The following is a 22036-nucleotide window of genomic DNA, read 5'->3' on the forward strand; positions in this document are numbered from 1 at the left end:
GACCCCCCCCCTCAATTTTGCTGGGGCCTTATTATCGGGGGAGGGCTAATTGGTTTGGGGTTGCCGGGTGGCTGCTCTCTTGCGAGCGGGGGCCCAAAGAGCCGGGGACAGCCTCAGAGGCAAACGGCTGTGTTGCGCTGTCGCAGCAGCACAACAAAGCTGCCATGAGGTGACCATGCTCATGAGCAGCCGCCCAGCAATGCCCCTTTCCAGCCGGACACAGCGCCACTCACTGACCCAGTAATATCCCAAAGGTGCTAAGCCGCATGGCGCTCTGCCTGGCTGGAATGAGAGGTTGTGCGAGCACTTCTTCTGCCTCCAGCTCGCGTGCCTCCCTGCCTCACCATGCCCAACTCTCCCTGCAGGGCTGGGCCAGGGTGCTGCCGCTGCCGCCACCGCTGCCATGCTCCGAGCATAACCGGCTTCCAAATGCCGGAGATCCGCTGCTGAGTCTTCCGGCAGTGGCCGCTCTGGGACTATGCTCTATGGTTGTGGGCTGGCTGCGGGAAGACTCTGAGTCCTCCAACAGCCAGCCCACAACCATAGAGGTAGTCCCAGAGCGGCCGCTGCTGGAAGAGTCGGCAGTGCATCTCCAGCATTTGGAAGCCGGTTATGCTCGGAACATGGTGGCGGCGGCAGTGGGGTGGCAGCGGCACCCTGGCCCAGCCCTGCAGGGAGAGTTGGGCATGGTGAGGCAGGGAGGCACGCGAGCTGGAGGCAGAACAAGTGCTCGCGCAACCTCTCTTTCAAGCTGGGCACAGGGCTTAGCACCTTTGGGATATTACTGGGTCGGTGAGTGGCGCTCTGCCTGGCTGGAAAGGGGCGTTGCCGGGCGGCTGCTCAGCACCACCCACCAACCTAGCGGTATCCCAAAGGCATCAAGCAATGTGAGCACCTTTGCCCCCCCCCTCCCCGGCTCCTGCAGCTTTGCGCCTTCGGGATATCGCTAGGTTGGTGAATGGTGCTCTGCCTGGCTGGAGGGGGGTTGTCTAGGGGGCTTATTATTGGGGAAGGGCGTATATTTTTACCCACAGGAAAAATATGGCATGGTCTTATTATCAGGACATGTTGTAATTTCGGGGAAACACGGTAATTCCCTCAACACTGTCAAACTATTCACTAAGGCTGTATTACTATTACTATTAGTCTTCTCATCATTCCTATTAACCATCTCCTCCCACTTATGACTGCATCAGTGTAACTTGTTGCTTGTATCCTTACGATTTATTTTGATATTGGTTGTTTCTTGATTGCTTATTTGTACCCTATGACTATCATTAAGTGCTGTACCTTATGATTCTTGACGAATGTATCTTGTCTCCTTATGGACACTGAGAGCTTATGCACCAAAGACAAATTCCTTGTGTGTCCAATCACACTTGGCCAATAAAGAATTCTATTCTGTTCTGTTCTACACCAGAAGATTTCCGCCATCTTCTGTTGGTTGCCCAATTGGTCAACTATCAATTCTCAACCACTCCTGACCCCCAGGGCCACCAGAAGGTTGCTTTCTTGTCCTGCAATTGGTCAACCAGCAATTCTCAACCACTCCTCTCCCCCAGTTGATCACCATGACCACCAGAAGATGCTCCCACTCCTGTCCCTGAATAGGTCAACCATGAATTCTCAATCATTCATGTACTCAACTGGTGACCTTCACCACCAAAGGATTCCTCCATCCCTGTCACTGAGTTGGTCAACCAGCAATTCTCAACAACTCCTTGTCCTCCAATTGATCACCACTGCCAGCAAGTCTGTCCCCCAAGTGGCCAACCATGAATTCTAACCACCCTGCCCCCAATTGGTGACCTTGGACATCAGACGATTGCATCCCTGTGTACCCAGTTGGTGACCTTGGTCATCAGAAGGTTCCCCCCACTCCTGTCCTCCAATTGGTCAACCACCAGTTCTCCACCACTCCTGTCCCTCAGTTGGTCACCATCGCCACCAGAAGGTCCTCCCACTGTTGTCCCCCAACTGGTCCACTTTCAATTCTCATCTATTTCTGTCCATCAGACAATGACTCCCAGAAGATTCTCTTAGCCCTGCAAAACATGAAAAAATCCAGCCTAGGGTGAACCACTATTGTGGAAAAGCCCAGCCAGTCAGAAGGAACAAGCTGTGACAAAGAGGACTAATGTGATCTGTGGAGTGTGTGTGTGTGTGTGTGTGTGTGTGTGTGTGTGTCTTCCTAGCAACAGTGTCAGAATCACCAACAATGGTTCTTTCCATAGCATTGCACTCTTTGAAGTTTTAGGGCAGGGGGTGGGGGGACTATGGCCCTTTAATGACTTGTGGACTTCAACTCCCAGAATTCCTGGCTGGCTCAGGAGTTCTGGGAGTTGAAGTCCACAAGTCATAAAAGGGCCATAGTCCCCCACCTCTGCTTTAGGGCAAGGGCAGAGATGGAGGGCTGGAGCATCCTTCACCACTGACCAAGGCTGCAGAGAGTTTCATTTTAGCCACATTCGAGAGACTCTGGATTTCCAACACATACCAACAATTTCCGTTGCCATTCGTCATTCAGTAAGGTTTTGTATTCCCCCCCCCCCCCCCCAAAGATTACTTCGGCTTCCCGGAGCCAACAAATACCAACAAAAATGACTCGTAATGCTTCCCACGAATGTGTCACTTTTCAAATCTGTCCGTTTCGAATGGTACAATATCTCCCCGGCCTAAATCCTCAATCTGTTCATCTTTACATCGTTTCTTAAAAAGAGCTTCCCTGGTCCTATTCGTTACTTACTTGAAGATAATCTTTTCAACCCCGTAGGATAATAGCAAAGGAGGCTGGAGAGAGAGAGAGAGAGGGAGGCTGATAGACAGCAAGTTCGGTTAGGATAAAAGCAAAAATATAGAAATAAAGAAGAAGAAAAAAAATCAGTCTGTTATTTGTCAGCCTTGTGGGGTACAGCCGATTGGAACAGCCCTCAGATGGGCTAATTTTGTTTTATAATTTCTCATGCTAAGTGAGATAGTTGTTCAGTGAATTTTGTCCCCATTTCCCGACCTTTCTTGCCACCGTTGTTAAGTGAATCACTGCGGTTCTTAAATTAGTAACACGGTTGTTAAGTGAATCTGGTTTCCCCCTTGACTTTGCTTGTCAGAAAGTCCCAAAAGGGGATCATGTGTCCCAGGGACATTGACACCGTCATAAATGTGAAGCACTTGTCAAGCATTTGAATGTAAATCACATGGCTGCATTGGTCGTAAGTATGAAAAATAGTCAGAAGTCACTTTTTTTCAGTGCTGTCGTAACTTCGGATGGTCAGTAAGTGAACTGTTGTAAATCGAGGAGTACCTATAGTCCTCAACATACGACCACAATGGAACCCAAAATTTCTGCTGCTAACTGAGGCAGTTGTTAAGTGAATTTTGCCCCGTTTTCCAACCTTTCTTGCCAAGGCTTCTAAGTGAATCACAGCAGTTGTTTAATTAGTACTGGTAAGTCCTCGACTTACAACAAGTGTTTAGTGAAGGTTCAAAGTTACAACGGCACCAAAAAAAAAGTGACTTATGACCATTTTTCACACTTGCGACCATTGAAGCATCCCCCATGGGTCAATTGATTTACATTTGGATGCTATTCATATTTATGACGGTTGTAGTGTCCCGGGGTCATGTGATCACCTTTTGTGACCTTCTGACAAGCAAAGAAGCCAAAATCACTTAACAACCATATTACTAATTTAACAACTTCGGCGATTCACTTAACAAACGTGGCAAGAGAAGCTGTTAAAATGGGGCAAAACTCACTTAACAAATGTCTCAGTTAACAACATACATTTTGAGCTCAACTTGAGGTTGTAAGTTGAGGACTACCAGAAACAGGGTTGTTAAATGAATCTGGCTTCTCCATTGACTTTGCTTGCCAAAAGATCACAAAAAGTGATCACATGACACACACCCCCCCAGACATTGCCACCGTCATAAATATGAACCAGCTGCCCAGCATCCAAACATTGATCAGGTAACCATGGCAGTGCTGCAATGATCTTAAGTGTGAAAAACAGCCATAAGTCACTTTTTTTCAGTGATGTTGTAACCATCACTGAAATTGGTTCACTTAATGAGCCACTAAGTGAACTGTTGTAAGTCGAGGTAAACGTAAAGGTTCCCCTCGCACATATGTGCTAGTCCAGTGATGGCGAATCCATGGCACACGTGCCACAGGTGGCACGCGGAGTCATTTGTCAGGGCACGCAAGGCGCGCGCTGGCCAGCTGAGTTCACCCTTTTTTAAAAGCCATTTTTTGCCCTCCCCAGGCTCCAGAGGCTTTATAGGAGCCTGGGGAGGGCAAAAAAGAGTCCCCCCCCCCTCGAGGACCTCTGGAGGCTTCATGAGCTTCCCTGAAGGCTCCGGAGCGCAAAAAACCGGCCCTATGGGCAAACCGGAGGTTCAGGAACGCACTTCCGGTTTGCTCGGAGGGTCGTTTTAAGCGCTCCGAAGGCTTCAGGGAAGCCTCTTGAAGGTCCCTGAAGCCTTCGGAGTGCTTAAAATGACCCTCTGAGGTTTGTCTCTGGAGCCTGGGGAGGGCAAAAAAAGCATGCAAAAATGGGGGGGTCGCGCCTGTAGTGCGGGCATGCACACTGGGGGGTTGCGCATTGCATTATGGGTGCGGCATGCCTGTACACGACCCCCCTGCGCTCCCCCCCTTATGGCACGCGAGCCAAAAAAGGTTCGCCATCGCTGTGCTAGTCATTTCCGGCTCTAGGGGGTGAGGCTTATCTCCGTTTCAAAGCGGAAGTGCCAGCGCTGTCCGAAGATGTTTTCCGTGGTCGGCATGACTAAACATCAAAGGCTCACGGAATGCTGATACTTTCCCACCAAAGGTGGTTCCTATTTTTCTACTTGCATTCTTTACGTGCTTTCGAACTGCTAGGTTGGCAGAAGCTGGCACAAGTAACGGGAGCTCACTCCGTTACACCATGCTCAGGATTCGAACCGCCGAACTGCTGACCTTTCTGATCGACAAGCTCAGCGTCTTAGCCCCTGAGACACTGCATCCTATATTAATACGACCCTGCAAGTCTGAAAATGCAATTTCCCACCCTCCCCTTTACAGCAGAGGAAACTATGGAGGGTACCTTCTGAGACTGTTGCCCTGCCCATTATCCAACTGTGGGCTAAGCTGGGTGTTATCATAAAAGAGGACCTGACCTGGGGCAACTCACATTGCAGCACTGGTCAAAAGGGCCCAGCAGAGATTATACCACCTGAGACTTCTCAGGAAACAACAACTGCTGGTGAAGAACTTCTACCGCTGCACCATAGAGAGTATTTTAATTTACTGCAAATCGGTCAGTCCTAGAGGAGATCAACCCTGACTGCTCTTTAGAAGGCCAGATCCTGAAGATGAAACTCAAATACTTTGGCCACCTGATGAGAAGGAAGGACTCCCTGGAGAAGAGCCTCATGCTGGGAAAGATGGAGGGCAAAAGAAGAAGGAGACGACAGAGAATGAGGGGGCTGGATGGAGTCACCGAAGCAGTCGGCATTAGCAAAAATGGACTCCGGAGGATGATAGAGGACAGGAAGGCTTGGAGGAATGTTGTCCATGGGGGTTGCAATGGGTTGGACATGACTTCGCAACTAACAACAACTTGAGTATGGTTTGCCAATTGCACAGTGGCAGATAGGAGAGCGCTCCAGAGGGTCAACTTCATTGCCCAGAGGATCATTAGTTGCCCTTTCCCCTCTTTGGGAGAGCTTTATAGCTCCTGCTGCCTTAAGAAAGTTCAAAACATTCTTAAAGAGCCATCTCATCTTGGACACCTTTTTTTTTTAAACTATTACCATCTGGCAGACGGTACAGGATAATAAAAACAAGGACAAACAGGCTTCTATCCCAGGGCAGTAACTATATTGAATTCTACGGTATAGTGCAATATTAATGCAATATCAGGGGTTTTCAGTTTCGGTTCTATAGCACATGAAGGATGTGTGTTTGTGTTTTCATTTTTATAGCTATAATGTACACTGAAAATGGCATTTAATTTTGTTGCACAATGTGCAATGACAAAGTACACCAAACTCCTATCTGACTTTCCCCTTGGCGGTCTCTGTTTCTCCATTCTCCCAAGGTCATTCCTACATACCAGCACACATGGGTGGAAGCCACTGCTACAAGAATGACAGCTGGTAGCATTTAAAAAAACAAAACATAAAAAGGCTTTGTGTTCGTTGCCTATGAGATCTCTACGAGAAAGCCGTTTCCATGAAAAGCTGCGTCCATGAAAAACAGGCATCTCCCGTCTTTCCAGAAATGTCAATAAAACATCAATAGATGCTTTCAAGGCTGCCAACAAATATCTGCAGGCCCAAACACTGGGGTTTGTTTTTCAATCAATCAATCAATCAATCAATCAGAATAGAGCTAGAAGGGAGCTTGGAGGTCTTCTAGTCCAGCCCCTGCTCAAGCAGGAGATCTTATACTTAGATCTGAGGACAGAACAAGAAGCAATGGGTGGAAACTAATCAAGGAGAGAAGCAACTTAGAACTGAGGAGAAACTTCCTGACAGTTAGAACAATTAATCAGTGGAACAGAAGTTGCCTCCAGAAGTTGTGAATGCCCCAACACTGGAAGTCTTTAAGAAGATGTTGGATAGCCATTTGTCTGAAACGGTATAAGGTTTCCTGCCTAGGCAGGGGGTTGGACTAGAAGACCTCCAAGGTCTCTTCCAACTCTGCTATTGTATTGTATTGTATTGTATTATACCAGTGATGGCTAATCTTTTTGTACTTGTGTGTCAAAAGTGTGCAGGGTGCACGTGCCCACACCCATAATACAATGCACCCCCACATGCGCCCTGGTCCTCTGCACATGTCCGTGCTCCCCCCCCGCTCACCCTCCCCCAACCCACATGCTTGTGCGACACCCCCCCCCCCCTGCGTTCTGTTTTGGGCCTAGCAGGCCTCCCTGAAGCCTCCTGGGACCAAAAACGGGACATGGGAGACGCTGCACCCCCCATGCTGCCCCGTCGCATGTGTGGGCAACCCTCCCCCCCATGCATACTGTGCATCCTCAGCATGTGCAGCAGAGAATCAAGAATAAGCTGGCTTGCGGGAGGCACGCATGTGCAGTGGAGCTGAGCTGGGGTGATGGTTTGTGTGCCGGCAGAGAGGCCTCCGTGTGCCACCTGTGAAACGCATGCTATAGTCTCGCCATCACGATCCTATACCATTTCAGACCAGTGACTGTCCAGTCTCTTCTTTAAAAGCCTCCAGTTTCATAATCCGAAAGAGCAAACGAGCCAAATGCACCCCAACATTTCTCAAACGTGACCAGCTGCAAGGGTTCCCCCTTCACCATTCCGATGCTTTGCCCATTTTACAGATGTGACTCTCGAGGACAGCCACAGAAGCAAGGTTTTAAAATTAAACAATGATATCTTCCCTGGGGGATACCACGCAATAAAAAAGATGTGGAGACTCTAGAAAAAGTGCAGAGAAGAGCAACCAGGATGATGAGGGGACTGGAGGCTAAAACATACAATGAATGGTTGCAGGAACTGGGCATGGCCAGTCTAGTGAAGAGAAGGACCAGGGGAGACAGGATAGCAGTCTTCCAATATTTGGGGCTGCCACAGAGAGGAGGGGGTGTGTCAAGCTATTTTCCAAAGCACCCAAAGGCCAGACAAGGAATAATAGATGGAAACTGACCAAGGAGAGATTCAACCTAGAAATAAGGAAGAAATTTCCTGACCGTGAGGACAATCATTCAATGGAAACAGAAATTGCCTTCGGAGGTTGTGGGAGCTTCATCACTTGAGACTTTCAAGAAGAGATTGGACTCTCATTTGTCAGAAATGGTGTAGGGCAGGGGTGTCCAAACTTGGGAACTTTAAGACTTGTGGACTTCAACTCCCAGAATTCTGGGAGTTGAAGTCCACAAGTCTTAAAGTTCCCAAGTTTGGACACCCCTGGTATAGGGTCTGCTGCTTGAGCAGGGGGGTTGGACTAGATGATCTACAAGGTCCCTTCCAACTCTGTTAATCTTTTTTTTTCCAAATTTTTTATTTTTTTATTCTCTTACATACCATTCTATTATTATTTTTTATTATTATTATTATTATTATTATTATTATTATTATTATTATTATTATTATTATACGATACGATTGTATCACAGCGGCCAGTTGTTTCGCCGGATTATTATTATTATTATTGTTGTTGTTGTTGTTGTTGTTGTTATTATTATTATTATTATTATTATTATTATTATTATTATTATTTACCTTATTCATTAAACATGAAACTCAGCCAACTAAACATTCAAAAATGCATTACAAATACCAGTGACTGGTGCTAATGGTTGATACGGTTTGCTGCCAGCGTCTTAGGTATCAACCAAGTACCTTCTTAAAATATAAGATGTTCCGAGTAGCGCAGTTTTTTGCAGTTCCGCTGGTGTTATTGCAGGAATTTGTGGATGTATCTTGTAAAATTCTTGGACATGGTGCCAAGTGCCCCGATGACAATGGGTATCACTCTTACACGCTTCATCCATAGCCATATAATTTCGATGGCCAAGTCGCGATATTTCATGATTTTTTCTAGCTCTTTTTTTCAACTCTGGCATCTCCAGGAACAGCGATATCAATGAACTGTACACTTCGGCCCTCTACAACCGCGATATCTGGCGTGTTGTGTTCCAAATGACGATCCGTTTGTATTCGAAAGTCCCACAAGATCTTCACCTTCTCATTTTCAGTAACTTTTTCCACTTTATGTTCCCATGACTTTCTGGATACAGGTAGATCATATTTTTTACATAATGACCAGTGGATTAATTTAGCAACTTGGTCATGTCTAGCTTTGTAATCAGTTTGTGTGATTTTGCTGCATTCACATATTAAATGTGAAACAGTTTCGACTTTTGTTATTGCAAAGTCGGCAGTTTAGGTTGGGTTGGATTTTTGTATCTTCGCTTTCAGGGCATTAGTTTGTAGTGCTTGTTCTTGAGCAGCCAGTATTAAGCCTTCCATTTCTTTCTTGATAGTTCCCATCTTAAGCCTTGTCCATGTCAAGTTGTCATCACATTTTCCTTCAACGTTTTTCAAGTGCTGTCCATGCAAAGCTTTGGTTTTCCATCTATTTAATCTGTCATCCAGCTGTTTTTCCTTATATTCTGCCTTTCTTTCTGTTGTTTTTATGCAGTTCTCCATTTTCACAGCCTGCACCAATTTTTCTGTACTTTGGTTCACATCATCATTCAAACTTCATTTTTCTTCTTCTACAGTTTGATGGATTTGCAATAGCCCCCTGCCACCTATTTTTCTTGGCAGGTACAACTTGTCGATGTTACTTCGCGGATGTAAAGCGTAGTACATATTCAAAAGTTTACGTGTTTTCCGGCCCAAGTTTTCCAGTTTAGCCAGAGTCCAGCTGATGACTCCAGCTGAGTAGCGTATTACTGGAACTGCCCATGTATGAATGGCTTTAATTATGTTTCCAGCATTCAGCTTTGATTTTAATATTTTGTGGACACTCCTGATGTATTCCTTTTGCGTTCTCTTTGACTTTTTCATTCAAGATGTTATCTGTTTCCAATATGCCTAGGTACTTGTAACCATCATCCTTTGCTAATGCTTTCACTATATTTCCATTTCCCAGTTCTATTATTTCTGTTTTTTTCCATTTTTCCTCGCTGCATGGATAATATAGCACATGTTTCAAGCCCAAAGTTCATTTTGATGTCACTGCTGAACAGTTGAACTGTGTTGACTATTGATTTAAGTTCAGTGGGGCTTTTTGCATACAGTCATCCATGTATAGTAGATGGCTTATCTTGCCATGTTGTCTTGAGATTTGGTATTCCAATTTTGTGTTTCGTAGGATTATTGTCAGTGGAATTAATGCAATGTTGAACAGTAGTGGTGAAAGTGAATTCCCTTGGAAGATTCCTCGTCTGATGTTGACTTCACCAATGTTCTCCCCATTTGTTGTTAGAACTGTTTGCCATTTTTTGCATATTTGCTTTCAAAAATGTACAGATATTTTTGCTGATTCCAAAGTTTTCCAGACAGGTGTTAATCCAGCTGTGGGGTAATGAATCAAATGCCTTCTTGTAATCAATCCACGCCATATTTAAATTTGTTTTCCTTCATTTTGCATTTTTAGTACCATTTTGTCTATGAGCAGCTGATTATTATTATTATTATTATTATTATTATTATTATTATTATCATCGTTATCATTATCATTACTATTATTGACATAATTGTTATTCTTCTTTACATTTGTCATTCTTATACATATGTTATTCCATTTAATAGGTTATAATATACAGTTTGGGTTGCTTTATTTACCATCCCTTCTGCCTGTTGTAACACCAATTCTATTAATCTGTTAATCTGTGTTTTTTTTTTGGTCAGGATAAAGTGAGCAACTTCTACAACATGGCTGGATTTTTCCCCACCTTCTCGTCTTGCAAGGGGACAAGAAGACAACAAGTACAGCTCCAGCCAAGCAGATCCCATTGAAAAAAATAAAGCAAGTTATCTTCCATTCCTAAGGCTGTAAAAAAACAAAAAATATGTTGGATCCAAGCTTAAAGAGAAGGAAGCATAAGATTTAAAGTGTGGGCTTGGAGTGATTTCTGTGTCCTGCACCAGGCACACCGATTGCATAAATAGGATTTCTCGTTTGTGGTGTCCCTGGTGCTCTCTGAGCTTAGTTGTTTTCTTGAAGACATTTCACTCACAAACTAGGTAACATCTTCAGGGCTAGAAGGGAGTTTTCAGTTTGGTCTCTGTTTATACACAGTGGCTTGCTCAGACAATCAAATAATGAACAACAGCCTAATCAAGGAACTACCAAGAAGGTAGGAACTAGGTATGTCTAGCTTAAGAGAAAGAAGGACTAGGGGAGAAGGACTAGGGGAGACTAGGGGAGGCAGGAACTGGGTATGTTTAGCTTAAGAGAAAGAAGGACTAGGGGAGACATGATAGCAGTGTTCCAATATCTCAGGGGTTGCCACAAAGAAGAGGGAGTCAAACTATTCTCCAAGGCACCTGAGGGCAGAACAAGAAGCAATGGGTGGAAACTAATCAAGGAGAGAAGCAACTTAGAACTGAGGAGAAATTTCCTGACAGTTAGAACAATTAATCAGTGGAACAGAAGTTGCCTCTAGAAGTTGTGAATGCTCCAACACTGGAAGTCTTTAAGAAGATGTTGGATAGCCATTTGTCTGAAACGGTATAGGGTTTCCTGCCTAGGCAGGGGGTTGGACTAGAAGACCTCCAAGGTCCCTTCCAACTCTACTATTGTATTGTAAGAAATAAACAACATTTCCACCAACACTACAGGAAAGACACTTGTCTATAAACATCGAGCAAACTCCACTTCCTACAAGCACTGTGTCAGGGTTTCAAATAATTCCCCTAACAAAAGAAGACTCCGAGGCTTGACTCTCCTCAAAGTTCCATTTTATTAGAGATGTCATATTGGCACATCTGGGAAAATCTGAATCTGAACGCTTGCAGGTTTTTCCCACCCAAAAGAAAGTTGAAGCCCCTCCCAGCACCCACATGACCACCACATAGTCCAATCAGACCCTGTTCCAACTGGAGATGCCTCCCAGTCACGCCACTCCAAGGGCAGGATGTCCTTGACTCTCTGAGAAAGGAATGTTATTTAGACTTTTGTTGGCAGATCTGAGATTGTTGATATTTCTCCCGACAATCTTAATTCTAACTTTTGATTCATCTAGCCTAGCCTTTCTCATGATGTGCTCTGGATATAAGTTAAATAGGCAGGGTGACTGTACAGAGCCTTGCCGGATTCCTTTCCCAATTTTGAACCAATCAGTGGTTCCGTGTCCACTTCTCACTGTTGCTTCTTGATATAGGTTTCTTAAGAGACAAATAAGATGGCCTGGTACTCCCATCTCTTTAAGAACTTGCCACAATTTGTCCTCAATCTTAGCATGTTTAAGATGTGTGGATTTCACCTCCCAGAATTCCCCAGCCGACATGGCTGTCTGGAGAATTCTGGGAGTTGAAGTCCACGTATCTTAAACTTGTAAGGTTGAAAACACTGGCTATAGGCCTATCCTGAAGTCATACAGCTCCGCCTCCCAATGCTAAATGAATATTAAGGGAGAGCATTCTTGGTGCCGTGCAGAGTGGCTTTGACATCCGTTCCAAAGAAAGAAAAAGAAAATAAAAATATTTCCCCCTCAGGTCTAAAAGGAAGAAGACTGAAGGAAATTCAATCTTCTCTATTCATCTTCTCTATTCTTATCAGTAGGAAGTGTGACTATTATCAATTCTTTTCTGAAGGGAGGCAGCTTATTTACTCGCACGACAATCCTATCAGGTAGGCCAGGGGTGTCCAAACTTGGGAACTTTAAGACTTGTGGACTTCAAATCCCAGAATTCCCCAGCCAGCCATGCTGGCTGGGGAATTCTGGGAGTTGAAGTCCACAAGTCTTAAAGTTCCCAAGTTTGGACACCCCTGAGGTAGGCACACCAAACCCATCATTTTTGACCTAAATAAGAATCCATACTCATTTTCTTTCTAAATTATCTCTGTTTATTTTTTATTTTTATTTTTAAAAAATCACAATTTTAAAAGCCTGTCTGGAGTCAAGGTTGATTTTACGGACATGTCCACACCATTCTCTTTGGCACCAATTTAGAAGTGGTTTGCCGTGGCCTCTTTCCAAAACTGGCAATCTTTAAATCTGGAAGTTTCTTGAGGAGCCAAATAACCTTGGCAGATAATATCAGCCCCAGATGCAAAATATCCTGCTTAAAAAGGTAAAGGTTCCCCTCGCACATATGTGCTAGTCGTTCCCGACTCTAGGGGGAGGTGCTCATCTCCGTTTCAAAGCCAAAGAGCCAACGCTATCCGAAGATGTCTCCATGGTCATGTGGCCGGCATGACTCAACGCCAAAGGCGCACAGAATGCTGTTCCCTTCCCACCAAAGGTGGTTCCTATTTTTCTACTTGTATATTTTACGTGCTTTTGAACTGCTAGGTTGGCAGAAGCTGGGACAAGTAACAGGAGCTCACTCCGTTACCCAGCGCTAGGGATTCGAACCGCCGACCTTTCTGATTGACAAGATTAGTGTCTTAGCCACTGAGCCACCATGTCCCTATCCTGCTTAGGATCCCAAAATTCAAGGCACAGAGGATGCACAGTGGGGGATTTACTTTACTTTACTTTTTACTTTTATTTAGACTTTTATACCGCCCCCTCTCCCCAAAGGGACTCGGGGCGGTGTACAGTCAGATAAAACACATCAATGATGAAAGATGATGAAGACACAAAGGGGAGGGGAACCTAAAGAGTCAGGGAATTGGGGGGGGGCAGTTCCCATGGTCCCAAAGGGGTTGTAAATTGGGGCAACCCCCCCTTAACAAATGTCTCACTTAATGACAGAAATTTTGGGCTCAATTGGAGTCGTATGTCGAGGGCTACCTGTAGTCTTAACACAGTGGCAAAAAAAGGGCTATAAAATCGAACGCAGCTCTCTTAAGAACTGCCCTGCTTAGCAACGGAAATTCTGATCCCAGTTGCGACTGTCAGGGGAGGGCTCCTTGCACAGGCCTGGGAGAATCCGCTCTCCCCATCCCTGCCACCACGAAAACACAGCAGCTGCGGCTGAAAGTGCAGCAAACTTACAGCAGATCCTTTTGGCATCTGTACCTTTGCTACAGAAATAGCAACCGAGGCAATCAAAACAGTCAATCCAACTGCACCCAACCTGACTAACAGCTAGTTGAGGAGAATTTAAGATGGGGAAAAGGAGGGAAGGAGGGAGAGGAGAGGAAGAGAGAGGGGGGGGGGAGGAAAGGAAGAGAAAGACAGGGAGGGGAGGGGAGAGGAGGAGAGAGGAGGAGAGAGGAGAAGGGAAGAGAGAGAAAGAGGGCAGAGGAAGAGAGACACACACAAGGAGACAGAGAAAAAGAAAGGAGAGAGGGAGACGAAGAGAGAGAGAGAGAGAGAGAAGAGAGGAAGAGAAAGAGGGGAGGGGAGGGGAGAGGGGAGAAGGGAAGAGAGAGAAAGAGGGCAGAGAAGAAGAAAGACACACACCAGGAGACAGAGAAAAAGAAAGGAGAGAGGGAGACGAAGAGAGAGAGAGAGAGGGAGAGAGAGAAGAGAGAGAGAAGAGAGGAAGAGAAAGAGGGGAGGGGAGGGGAGAGGGGAAGAGAGGAGAAGGGAAGAGAGAGAAAGAGGGCAAAGAAGAGAGACACACACCAGGAGACAGAGAAAAAGAAAGGAGAGAGGGAGGCGAAGAGAGAGAGAGAGAGAGAAGAGAGAGAAAGAGGGCAGAGAGGAAGACACACACACACCAGGAGACAGAGAAAAAGAAAGGAGAGGGAGACAAAGAGAGAGAGAGGAGAGAGAGAGGGAAGAGACGGAGAGAAAGAGGGGAGAAGGGAAGAGACGAAGAGAAAGGAAGAGAGAGAAAGAAGGCGGAGAGGAAGAGACACACACACAAGGAGACAGAGAAAAAGAAAGGAGAGAGGGAGACAAAGAGAGAGAGAGAAGAGCGGAAGAGAAAGAAGGGAGGGGAGGGGAGAGGGGAAGTGAGGAGAAGGGAAAAGAGAGAAAGAGGGCAGAGAAGAAGAGAGACACACAAGGAGACAGAGAAAAAGAGAGATGGAGACGAAGAGAGAGAGAGAAGAGAGGAAGAGGAAGACAAAGGGAAGGAAGAGGGGAGGGCGGAAGAGGAGAGGAGCAGGGAGGAGAGAGAGAGAAGAAAGGAAGAGAAAGACAGGGGAGGGGAGGAGAGGAGAAGGGAAGGGAAGAAAGGGGGAGGAGAGGAAGAGAGATATAGAGAGAGATGAGAGGGGAAGAGAGACACACAAGGAGACAGAAAAAGGAGAGAAGGAAACGAAGAGAGAGACAGAGAGGGGGAGAGAAAGTGAGAGGAAGAAAGAGAGAGGAAGAGAGAGAAAGAGAGAGAAAGAGAGAGAGGGGGAGAGATTTTGAAACAAACCACCTTTTGCTCAAAAGCTCTTCTCCAAAAACTGACAGCAAGGCCAAGCTTCCACCCCCCCTCCACAATTCTGATTTGCAGAATTGCAGCAAAAGACTTACTCATTATTCCTCCCGCCTCTCAGCTCTGTCACCTTCTAAGGATGGAAAGGGGGGGGGAGAGGGAGGAGGAGGAATGTCCTTGCTTTCAAGGCCACGTCAAAATGGATTCCTCCTTTTTCTCCCCTAAAGGGGGCTCCTCCCCCATCCCTCTCAAAGGCTGCCCTGGAACCCACCAGGGATGCTTTGCAAGACCATGGAAGCAGCTGAACATTTTTGCAAAAGAAGAGAGGGAGGGAGAGGATAATCCCCCTCCTCCCCCCCCAGGGTGGTTGCAATAATGATCCCCTCCCCATCCCATAGCCGGATGGCAGTGGGGAGCAGGTTTGCAATTGGGAGGGGAGGAAGCACAAGACCTCTGACCCTATTGTGCTTTCTGTCATTAAAAAAAAAAAAAAGAATTGTAAATTTATTCAGCACCTTAGTCAAGGCCGTGGCTTTCCCCCTCCCCATTTCTGAAGGGTTCCTAAAAAGAACAGCCTGCATTTCTTCCCTTATTGCCCAAGGTCAGTTGAGGCCGGTCCTGTCTCAACAATTGTTCCAAACTCTTCCCAACTTCTCCAAGCTGGCACACTTGGGATATTTTTGGGTCCTGCACTCTGCACGAGCAGCCAGCCCGAGTTATGTCACTAACAGGCCCCTGAAGTTTACGCAAGTATAGCCAACGTTCGGGATAAAATATTCTCCAAGGCACAAAGCAGGTATTTAAGGGGGGAAATAAGGAAAGTAGAATGCAAAGATAAAGCACTGGGAAATTGGGATTATTATTATTATTATTATTTTAATTGCTAGTAAGAGTTTGCTGCTGCTGCCGCTGGAAAAACCCAGCACTCTGTTGTACTCTGCATTCCTTTCACAGACACCCAAGGTTAGACGCTTGAAACAATTGACAGAGTAAACTATATCAAGATATTAGTCCACTTTTCCGGGTTTTTTTTCAATGCAGATACTTGACTGCCCCAAGTGATAATCCACGTCTCAACAGAGGGCATTATCAGAATCTTTTGCGAGGAAGTATTCACAAGTTCTGCAGATGTAGCATTCCCCCAATTCTTTAAATTACCTTGATTTTTAATTTTTACTGTGCTCTTAACCTTTTTAAACATTATTTTATTATGTTGTTTGTAAACCACACACAATTGCTTACATGAAAAGGGTGATACAGAAATTAGATAAATAGATAGATAGATAGACAGGCAGGCAGGCAGGCAGGCAGACAGACAGACAAGATAGATGATATAGGTATATGTGTATGTATGTATGTAGCTAGAAAAATAGATAGATAGATGATAGATAGATAGATAGATAGATAGATAGATAGATAGATAGATAGATAGATAGACAGACAGACAGACAGACAGACAGACAGATAGATGATAGGTAGGTAGGTAGGTAGGTAGGTAGGTAGATAGATAGATGATAGATAGATAGATAGATAGATAGATAGATAGATAGATAGATAGATAGATAGATAGACAGACAGACAGACAGACAGATAGATAGATAGAGATATGGATGGATATATGTATATATATAGAGAGATACAGTATGGATGGACTAGATTGATGATGAAGAAGAAGAAGAAGAAGAAGAAGAAGAAGAAGAAGAAGAAGAAGAAGAAGAAGAAGAAGAAGAAGAAGAAGAAGAAGAAGAAGAAGGATGGATATAGAGAGAGCGCGCGATATGGATGAGGTATAGATAGATAAAGAAAGAAAAGAAAGAAAAAAGAAGAAGAAACAAAAGGAAGGAAGGAAGGAAGGAAGGAAGGAAGGAAGGAAGGAAGAAAGAAAGAAAGAAAGAAAGAAAGAAAGAAAGAAAGAAAGAAAGAAAGAAAGAAAGAAAGAATATGGAAAGTGCTCAGCATCTAACCAATCCATCCATCCATCTGGACTAATATACTCTTAAGTACAGCAATATCTACACATCCACATTCCCCAGCACTTATTGGGTATTTTATAACTACTACCAAAGTGCTTAATCAGATTTTTAAAATTAATTTATTTAGTTCATGTTTTTAAAAAGTAAGACAAAAAAAATAGAAAAGGGCCAATATAAAGATAATTATGATAGACGTACATTCATGGTCAAAGAGGAAAAAAACACAAAAAGCAATAAAATGTAACAAAGAAAAAAAACAAGAAAAATTGTATTAGTAATATATAGCACACAGTATATTGTACATCACAACAGCAATCATGTTTTTTTAACCTGTAGTATTTTGTTTATTGGAAATCCATGGAAATAAATGGCAAATGCTATCAGGCCTCTAATCCATTGAGTGAATTGAGTCCTTAACCAGATTTAAGCATGGCTGAAATTATTCTGAGTGCAATTATTGGATGGATCTTTGCATGAATTAAGATGGGATGCATCCAATAACGCTAACCTAGACTAACCGTTGAGTTCTTTAGCCTGGGAATAACTGTGTTTGGTTAATTCAGGTATATTTATTAGATTTATTTTTGCTCAAGGCAGTGAAAACACCTAATACTTCCTCCTCCTCTCGTTTGCCCCACAAAAACAACCCTGTGAGGTGGGTTGGGCTAAGAGACACTTTTTAGAGAGTATATATCATGTTAAGATAGGTAGAGAATCCTTAACCTATGACCACAATCAAACCCAAAATTTCCATTGCTAAGCGAGATAGTTGTTAAGTGGGTTGTGCCTCCTTGTTCTGACCTAGGCTTCCTTAAAAAGCATGGAGCAGAGTCTGGGTCCCAGCAAAACGTCTTTCATTTACACGACTGGGAATTCCTTTCATTCACAGTCAGCAAGGCTTATCCAACAGTCTTTCAGAGGAATATTTATCAACACACACCTTATCTCGTTTGGAGAGCTGCCAGATAACTAGTTTCCAAACACAGGGCAAGGCAAAACTTGGCACAGAGTCTCTTATAATCATAAACAGAACTTTCCACTCTTGAAACAATTGAATGCAAGAGCCCCCTCCCCGTTCTTTCCTCTTTTGTTTCCTGTGGGAGGGGCCAATCACCTCCAAGGTGTGGCTTTACTCCTAAGTCAACCCTGCTTTCTTAGTTGTTCTCGTCTTCTAGAAGCTCTGCGCATGTGTACACTGGGAACAGGCTCCAGCTGTTCCTCTGCCTCACTGCTGTCTATCTCCCTCTCTACCTCCGGCACAGAGCCCTCGCCTGAGCTTTCCTCAGCCCCCAGGACTGGCCCGTGTTCCTCCCAAATCTCCTCACTGTCCAACTTTGCAACCTGCTCTGCTGGTTGTCAGTGGGCCACAATACTCTTTTTACGACCTTTCCTTGCCTTTAAGAAAATCACTGCAACTCTTAAGTGAATCATGACATTGTTAAGCAATTCTGGCTCCCCCATTAATTTTGCTTGTCAGAAGCCACCTGGGAAGATCACGTGACCCCAGGATACTGCAACCATCATACATGCCAGTTGCCAAGCACCTGAATTTTGATCACATGCCCATGGGGGATGCTGCAATATTCGTAAGTGTGGACACTGGTCATAAGTCATTCTTTTCAGTGCCGTTGTAACTTCAGAAGATCAGTAAGTGAACTGTTGTAAGCCAAGGACTGGAGGCTAAAACATAGGAAGAACGGTTGCAGGAACTGGGTATGTTTAGCTTAAGAGAAAGAAGGACTAGGGGAGACATGATAGCAGTCTTCCAATATCTCAGGGGTTGCCCCAAAGAAGGGGGAGTCAAACTATTCTCCAAGGCACCTGAGGGCAGGACAAGAAGCAATGGGTCGAAGAGAGAAGCAAAAAAGATTGTGGAAAGAGTGCAGAGAAGAACAACAAAGATGATGAGGGGACTGGAGGCTAAAACATAGGAAGAAGGGTTGCAGGAACTGAGTATGTCTAATATTTAATGAAAAGAAGGACCAGGGGAGACATGATAGCAGTCTTCCAATATCTCAAGGGATGCCACAAAGAAAAGGGAGTCAAACTATTCTCCAAGGCACCTGAAGGGAGAACAAGAAGCAATGGGTGGAAACTACTCACTGAGAGAAGCAACTTAGAACTAAGGAGAAATTTCCTGGCAGTGAGAACAATTAATCAGTGGAACAGAAGTTGCCTCCAGAAGTTGTGAATGCCCCAACACTGGAAGTCTTTAAGAAGATGTTGGATAGCCATTTGTCTGGAACAGTATAGGGTTTCCTGCTTAAGCAGGGGGTTGGACTAGAAGACCTCCAAGGTCCCTTCCAACTCTTGTTTTTTGTGAACTTCAATTTCAATTTTGCAGACTTCTAATGGTCTCCAGCTCCATTTAATTATGCTGGTTAGGATCCGATACAGATAGTCTTTGACTTACAACAATTCACTTAGTGACCGTTCAATGATATAACAGCATTGAAGTGACTTATGACCGTTTTTCAGTGTTACAACCATTGCGGCATTCCCATAGTCACATGATCAAAATCCAGCCGCTTGGCCACTGACTCATATTTATGACCATGGCAGTGTCCTGGGGTCATGTGATCCCCTTGTATCACCTTCTGACAAGCAAAGTCAACGGGGAAATTCTGATTCACTTAACAATTGTGCTACTAACTTATCAACGGCCGTGATTCACTTAACAACTGAGGCAAGAACAGTCGTAAAATGGGAGAAAACTCATGTAACAAATATCTCGCTTAACAACAAAAATTATGGGCTCAATTGTGGTTGTACATCGAGGAATAGCTGTACTTTACTTCTCGAAGGACACTTGAGAAAGTCACCTTACAATACAAATACAATAGCAGAGTTGGAAGGGACCTTGGAGGTCTTCTAATCCAACCCCCTGCCTAGGCAGGAAAGCCTACACCATTTCAGACAAATGATTTTCCAACATCTTCTTAAAGACTTCCAGTGTTGGAGCATTTATAACTTCTGGAGGCAACTTCTGTTCCACTGATTAATTGTTCTAACTGTCAGGAAATATCTCCTCAGTTCTAAGTTGCTTCTCTCCTTGATTAGTTTCCACCCATTGCTTCTTGTTCTTCCCTCAGGTGCCTTGGAGAATAGCTTGACTCCCTCTTCTTTGGGGCAACCCCTGAGATATTGGAAGACTGTTATCATGTCTCCCCTAGTCCTTCTTTCTCTTAAGCTAAACATACCCAGTTCCTTATGTTATCCATTGCCCAAAAAAAGCCCCGATGGTTAGGGGTAGTCCTCGACTTATGACAATTCGTTTAATGACTGTTCAAAATCACAGCAGTGCTGGAAAAAGTAAGTTGTGACTGATCCTTAGCACTAATGACCATCACGGAATCCCACACTTATGTCATAATAATTTGGGTGCTTGCCAGCCAATAGGCATCTACAATGATTGCCCGGAGGGTGAGGGCGGGGGGGCTTCCAACAAGGAAACTCAAATGAGGAAGCCAAATTCACAGTGATTCACTTAACGTCTATGGCAGAAAAAGGCATAACATTGGGTGTGACTTGTTTAACAAGCCCATTGCTTAGCGATGGAAGTTCTACTCCAGGGGTGTCCAAACTTGGGAACTTTAAGACTTCTGGACTTCAACTCCCAGAATTCCCCCGCCAGCCATGGCTGGCTGGGGAATTCTGGGAGTTGAAGTCCACAAGTCTTAAAGTTCCCAAGTTTGGACACCCCTGTTCTACTCTCAATAGTGGTCGTAAAATGAAGGCTACCTCTTCTGATGTTGCCTTCTCAGTATTTCAGTGCATCATAATGATAAAACTACCAAGAATAACTTCAATAATACCCTGTTTTCCCTAAAATAAGCCCTCCATGGATAATAAGCCAAATTGGGCTTTTGACTGCATGCGCTAAAATAAAAGCCCTCCCCGAAAATATTTAAATGCATGCAACAGCTGGTCCCCCCATTTCCTCTGGTTGCTTGCCACGCAAAACACAAGATGAAGAGGTGAGGCCGGAGGAGGGAAAGGGAGGGGGGAACATGCCCCATGCATCCCACACGCCCTTACCTAATGGCCGCTCCCACACCGTAGCCACTACGCCCCTTCTGCCACGCTAATGGCCGCCGCAAAAAGAGCAGCAGGCCCAGTAAGGCGCAACACAGCAGCATCCATAAGGTGACCACGCTCACTGCCTCCTGCACCTCAAAAATAATAAGACCTCCCCGAAAATAAGGCCAAGCGCTTATTTCAGGGGTCAAAAGAAAATAAGACTCTGTCTTATTTTCGGGGAAACACGGTAACTAAAACATTAAAGCTGCATTAATATGCTGGTCTATGGCAGTAGTAAAGATTTGATTTGAAAGTTGCATCAAACCAGCTTTTTCCAGTATCTGCTCAGTGTCATTTAAAACTATCCGCTTAATTAAGATAACTTCCCCCACCCCCCCCAACCCAAACAACCAAACCCCATTGAAGGGGCTAAGTTTCATGTTTATTCCCACCCAATCCCATAAGGTCACCAACCTTAACATTTCCAGCTTCAAACAGAAAACAAACTTCAACTCTTCCCACCTACCCTGCCTCCAAAGAGTTGGACTACTTCTCCCATAGTCCTGTGCAAGCCAATTGGGAACGTGGCCTTTGAGGGGTGGGCACCATTGCCAATACATCTCAATGAAAGGAAGAATTGAACTGTAATTCTAACCAATATTCTAAGCAACATACATCTATTTGCACTGGAGCAGTTGTGGCCCACCAGCAGAGCTGGCAAACAGATTCGGACAGTGAGGAGGTTGGGGAGGAACATGGGCCAGTCCTGGAGTCTGGGGAAGGCTCTGATGAGGGCTCTGTGTCAGAGGCAGAGTGAGGGCCAGGGCCATATGCCAGTTATCAGCTGCCTTCAGAGTCAGACATCAGTAAGGCAGATGAATAGCTGGAACCTGTTCCCAGTGTGCGCATGCGCAGAGTTGCCAGATGAAGGGAACGGCTAAAGTAAAGGCACTGGTGGATGATGAATGGCCCCTCCCAGAGGAAATAAAAGAGGAGCGAAAGGGGAGTGGAGTTTGGAGGAGACAATTAGTTTGCTTAATTGGCTCGTGACTCTCCAAGACTCCTTGCCAAGTTCTGCAGATATC

General features: G+C 44.8%; 1 protein-coding gene across 2 annotated transcripts in view; it reads right to left on the reverse strand.

The window, feature by feature from the left end:
* HCN2 (hyperpolarization activated cyclic nucleotide gated potassium and sodium channel 2) overlaps window positions 1–21565 on the reverse strand; it is a gene marked incomplete at its 5' end in the record, with an annotated part of 83867 nt that extends 62302 nt beyond the window's left edge. The window contains one exon of one of the 2 annotated variants that reach the window (XM_081958515.1): window positions 21478–21565. Coding sequence is in view for 1 of the 2 variants with exons in the window: in XM_081958514.1 (XP_081814640.1) it covers window positions 21426–21433 (8 nt within the window). Of the gene's footprint in view, window positions 1–21425 lie in introns of both variants that reach the window. The other variant, XM_081958514.1, reaches the window with a different exon arrangement.
* Between the last annotated feature and the right edge of the window lie 471 nt (window positions 21566–22036).

This window comes from Natrix helvetica, assembly GCF_964273705.1.
Source record: "Natrix helvetica genome assembly, chromosome: 1".
In the NCBI taxonomy this organism is placed as follows: domain Eukaryota; kingdom Metazoa; phylum Chordata; class Lepidosauria; order Squamata; family Natricidae; genus Natrix; species Natrix helvetica.